Source organism: Corylus avellana, chromosome 9 (assembly GCF_965113065.1).
Source record: "Corylus avellana chromosome 9, dhCorAvel1.hap1.2, whole genome shotgun sequence".
Classification (NCBI taxonomy): domain Eukaryota; kingdom Viridiplantae; phylum Streptophyta; class Magnoliopsida; order Fagales; family Betulaceae; genus Corylus; species Corylus avellana.
In genome coordinates this window covers 11383259-11388653 of record NC_142498.1, presented here as the reverse complement: position 1 = coordinate 11388653, position 5395 = coordinate 11383259, and the positions used below count along the sequence as shown (strand labels likewise).

The 5395-nt window shown below is 38.5% G+C and overlaps 1 protein-coding gene across 1 annotated transcript; it reads left to right on the top strand.

Annotated features, from left to right (window-relative positions):
* The first annotated feature begins 572 nt into the window (after nucleotides 1-572).
* Nucleotides 573-1500, top strand: LOC148583692 (uncharacterized). The gene is made up of 2 exons (XM_088510761.1): nucleotides 573-947; nucleotides 1183-1500. Exons 1-2 carry the CDS (start codon nucleotides 573-575, stop codon nucleotides 1498-1500), a joined length of 693 nt encoding a protein of 230 aa, XP_088366887.1.
* Nucleotides 1501-5395: the final 3895 nt, after the last annotated feature.

Genomic DNA, 5395 nt, shown 5'->3' with positions numbered 1-5395 from the left:
AGACGTGGTAGGCCACGGAAGACTAAAGTTGTTCAGGATATCGATGAAGTCATAAAGGAGCTGTTGCGTGACTTTGAAGCAACTGATGGTGAGGATGAAGACCTGTACTAGATGCTGATGAGGTTAATAAAGAAAAGGCTGGAACGTTCAACTGGTGGGAGAAGGTTGACTGTAATATAAATGTAAAAAAGCTGAGTTTGGGGATGACGAATCCGAGGATGAAAGTGATGGTCTTGCGAGTTTGCAGGGCAGTGATTCTAACAGTGGAAAATAGGCTGTTCAATGAGAAACATGACTTGAAAATTCCAGTTAAGTTTGGATTAGGGGATCTGTTTACAGATACATATTCATTCAAGCGGGCACTTAAACTGTATGCGGTGCAGAATGGGTTCGACTACCACTACAAACACAATGACTTGGGTAGAGTTAGTGCAATATGTAGAGAAGCGCATTGTGCATGGAGGATTCACGCCTCTATTGATGCTACAAGGAATTGTATACAGATTAAAACTTTGTACCAGACTCATACTTGTGGTAATCAGTACGAAAACACCTGATGCGATGTCGATTACATGGTTCGTACATATAAGAAGGACTTCAAGGATGATCCCACCTGGACCCCGTATGCATTGCAACAGAGGGTGAAGAGAGACCTTAACATAGATGTTCCCATTGCTCGTTACTATAGGGCAAAGAAGGAGGCATTGCATCAACTCTTTGGGAGCCATTCCAAACAGTATCGCCTCAAAAGGAGGTACGCCTCGGCGGTACGAAGCACCAACCCTGGTAGTAGTGCATTTATTCAGAGAGACGGAGCATTCTTCCAGAGAATGTATATTTGCCTTGATGCGTGTAAGAAGGGGTTCACGCATGGTTGTCGACCAGTTATTTGTTTAGATGCTTGTCATCTAAAGGGGGAATATGGGGACAATTATCGTGTGCCACAGGCAAGGATGAAAACAACGACATGTTCCCAATAGCATTTGATGTGGCTGAGGCCGAGACTAGAGAGTCGTGGCAATGGTTTATTACCATTTTGCTGGAAGATTTATGCGGCTCAGAAGGTGGACTAGGTTGGACTATAATGTCTGACAAATAAAAGGTATTTGGTGTCATAAAATGCTTATATTCTTTTTGATCAATTAAAATTTTATTATGTGCATATTATATTCATGTGTGTAGGGCCTTGGAACTGCAGTTGATGTAGTGTTGCCATATGCTGAGCATCGTGTTTGTGTTCGGCACCTACATGCAAACTTCAAAGCTCGAGGGTATACGGGAAAAGCTTTCAAAGATGAACTGTGGGGGGCTGCAAGGGCAGCCAATGTTTATGCATTTGAGCACCATATGAAGAAGATTTTGTCAATGGATAAAGAAGCACACGCTTACCTGACCGGTGTACCTAAAGCGTCATGGTCCAGACATGCTTTCAACTGCCAATCCAAAAGTGATATGCTATTGAACAACTTGGCTGATAGCTTTAATGCTTGGATTAAATAAGCTAGGGGTAAGCCGATCCTCACAATGGTTGAAGAAATCCGTTGAATGATAATGACATGCTTCCAGCAAAAAAGAAATGGAGTCCGGGCAGCACAATACACTTTATGCCCAAAGATTCAAAAAAAATTTGGAGAGATCAAAAAGTGATGCAAGAAATTGTATCAGTCGGTGGCAGAATGAACTGGAGTTCGAGGTCGACCACGTGTACGATGCACGGCGTTTAGTCGGGTTAGATCATCACACGTGTACATGTGGGAGATGGCAGTTGAATGGGATCCCTTGCTCATATGCTTGTGCTGCAATGTACATGCATAAGCAAAAGCCGGAAGAGTATTTGGATGGGTATTATAAGATGGACAAGTACATGTAAGGATACGCATCTCGAGTATATGGCATAGAAGGTCCGGATACATGGCTGGCTAATGATGCATCCGATAAGATTCTACCACCTATCATTACAAGGACTCCTGGTAGACCAAAGATTGCTAGGAAAAAAACACCAGATGAGCCAACTAACCCCTACAAGCTAACTCGAAGTGGCTATGTTGTAAGATGTGGAAATTGTGGGGGTTTAGGGCATAATTACAAAGGTTGTGCCTTACCTTTGAGGGAAGACCGGAAGAGGTGGAAACCAAAGAAATATAAGCCCAAAAATGATACTACTCAAGTACAGGTAAAACCAAAATTTCTTAACTTACTACTATTGAATAGACGAATATTAGTATTATTGTTGCTAACTTAGTTACATTATTGAAAATCATACTACATTATCTTAGCCTAAAAATGTTCCATTCTGACTATGTTTGGTTAATGCATGCATTCTAGGGATCACTATATGGACCACACACAGAAGCAACAGGAGGGTCATCACAAGCAACTATTCGTACCTGTATGGCTAATGAGTCACAGGTAAAATTAGAAATAACTAAATGGTTTAGTAGTCATACAACATGCTGTATTATTAGTTTTGTTAGTGTGAAATTAGCTGTGCCAAAATATCGATCGCCTTTCTGTGTAATTGTTGGTACTTATGTTTTGACTTTTTTTGTTTTGTTTTATTTTTTTCTTTATTTTTTTGTTTTATTTATTTATTTAATTTTTTTTGAATGCATTGTAGAGATCACAATCTCAGCCCCAGAAAGAAGGACAAGCAAGGTCGTCACCTCCGACGGTTCGTACATGTAGGGCTACTCAGCCACAGGTAAAACAAAATAAATTATTTCACATTTTATTCTGTTTATTATATTTTTGCTAACGCATTGTATGGACCCCAACATGAACCACAGGCAGAAGCTAGTGGGACAAGGTCATCACATTATGGTGGTACACGTAGTTCTACCCATGTACTAAGGAGCCGAAAATGTAGTGCTACACAATGATGTTAGTGAGGTTATGAAGTAACTTAAGTGTTTTTTGTGTTTTTTTTTTTTTAATTGTTAGTGATGTTGTATTAAACACTTATCACATTCCCCGTTACCTTTGGCATGAAGTAACTTAAGTGTTTTTTTTTTTTTTTTTTTTTTTTTTTTAATTTTTTTAAAATTTAAAATTTAAAATTTTTTAAATTTTTTTTATGTTAGTGATGTATTAAACACTTATCACCTTCCCCATTACCTTTGGTTTAAGACGTTCTATTTTGGTTGTCGTATATGAATGTAATATGCCACAATATATGACAATGGTGGTGCTTTTGCTCAAAACTTGTTGACATTGTTGATTTTGTGTAATGTTCGTATGTATCAAATAAATAAGACAAAGCAAGAAACAAACATTTGCACCAAACCATTTTTATGTCCTTCAAACCATTTTTCTTCTACGTTTTCCCTTTTCTTTTTCTAAAAACAAATTGTTGCTGAGTCGGTCACTAATTGATCACTTGGCTAATTCTTATGATTTCATAGCATTTTCTAAAAACAAATTGTTGCTGAGTCGATTCGGTGTCGGTCGGTACATTCGGTATATATAGTTCTACTAGAAGTATTTTGCATTGAAACAGATGTAACAAAACAGGTAACCGCCAAATATAGCGTGCTCACATTCGGTCCAAACATTAACGTACATATAATTATACAAATTCAAGAAGTCATTGGGAATCAATTGGCCTAATCCCCTAATTGAAGCAAGGTGATATAAAACATGCAATAAAAAAAGCATTAATAAATGCCCCCATCAACTTTAGACAAATCAGCAAAACACAGACCACCAAGGAAAAAACTAACATATATGTTTGAATCCTCAGTCTAGCCCTAAGTGATGACACTTCGCCCTTCAAGTAATTAACTTGTTTGTACAACCCAGGTAGGACCTCCCTTCCGCGAACACAGGTTGGTTCGTCATACCATTGGAAAAAACGACATTGTCCAACTTTCTGTCAGTACACAAACAAATTGACAATTACGAATAAGTACGAATTAACAACTATTTCACGGCACTAGATTTGCCAAATTCAAATACCTTTTTGTAGTCATACATTGCACATCCATAAAATCGCCTCCCAGGATTTCTTATAGTCGTGGATGTCATAATTTGGGTTGTAAGGCTGCACCTACACTGCACAAGTTCTATGTCCTCTTTGGCCGACGATATTATAGATGCCGTCGACGTTGACTGTTCATTCTACAAAGAAGCCCCAAATCATTAGCAGTAATCACAATTCCATTATGGGTTTAACAAAATAACATTTACAAACCTTTTTGGGCTTTACTGTGTAGAGTTCGTCTTCATTGTCTCCATCCACAAGAATTTTCTTCTTCCTATTCATCTTACTATCTGAACAAAATATACACAGAACTAAACAATATATAAAAGGAATAAGACTGGCCACACTTTTAACAAGAAAGCTTGGGCAGGCATGGTGACAATATTTGGAATGGTCACAAATTTATTAGAATCACATATCTGGAATCACCTACCTATATCATTTTCAAGCATGAACAAAACGAGGCACTTGTGAGTGTTTGTCGAATGCTATATTCTCTACAATAAATTCTAAGATTATTAATGCTTTTATTGATGAATACTTTGCATTTCATACAGTCATTGTCAAAGTATATGTTGAAACAGTAGCATAAATATTCTACTCATTCAAAAGGGGGTTTGTTGGGATGAAAAACAACAAAAAGTGGTACCTGATGATTAAGCTGGAATTACTTTCTGCTGTTCCACACCCACATTGTTAGACTAGCACACACCACAAAAAAAGTATGGGAAATTACCTTGGATGGGTTGCCAGCTGGTGGGTCTCGGTTCTAGGTCAGAAAATGGGTGGCCGGACCGCTAAGCTCGACAGTGGATTCTATCGTGATCGTGGGTCTCCGTTCAGCCGTTGCATGGGTCGGTGGGTATGCCAGGGATTGAACGCGTCGGTGGGTATGCTTGTCGGTGGTGCGTTTTGTCGGGGAAGAGATATGACGTGGGGGTTTTATTTAACTCACAGTTTTGGTCACATCCAAAACTATTTAAAACCCCCAAGTTTCCAAAACTCACCGTTTTGGATGTGACCAAAACTGTGAGTTTTGGTCCTACGTGTAAACTTGGACACGTGGATTTACATTTTCTATCAATCTAGCATTTGTAAAACGCACCGTTTAGAAGGGAGTAACGGCAGTTACAAAAGTCTAACGGCAAGGATTTTTTTGGTATTTTAATTGGCCTAGGGAGTAAATTTTTGAAAAAAAAAACTTAAGGACTATTTAATTTCGGCGCGTTGACTTAGAGTTTTATGATATATTTACCCTAATTATAATTATAAAAATATACTATATAAAAAGGCGTTAGCGGTTACGGTTAGTAAATCCAATAACCTCTAGCCACTAACCGTTAGGCGGTTAGAAAACCGCCCACATTGACACTCTAATATTGAGAGTGTCAAACCTCAAGGACTGCGTGAGAATTG

What these genes read in the sequence shown, in the direction of transcription:
- LOC148583692 (XM_088510761.1), top strand. Translation starts at nt 573, where the DNA reads ATGGTTCGTACATATAAGAAGGACTTCAAGGATGATCCCACCTGGACC. An exon ending in ACAATTATCGTGTGCCACAG is followed by an intron (nt 948 to 1,182) that starts GCAAGGATGAAA and finishes TCATGTGTGTAG; the next exon opens with GGCCTTGGAACTGCAGTTGA.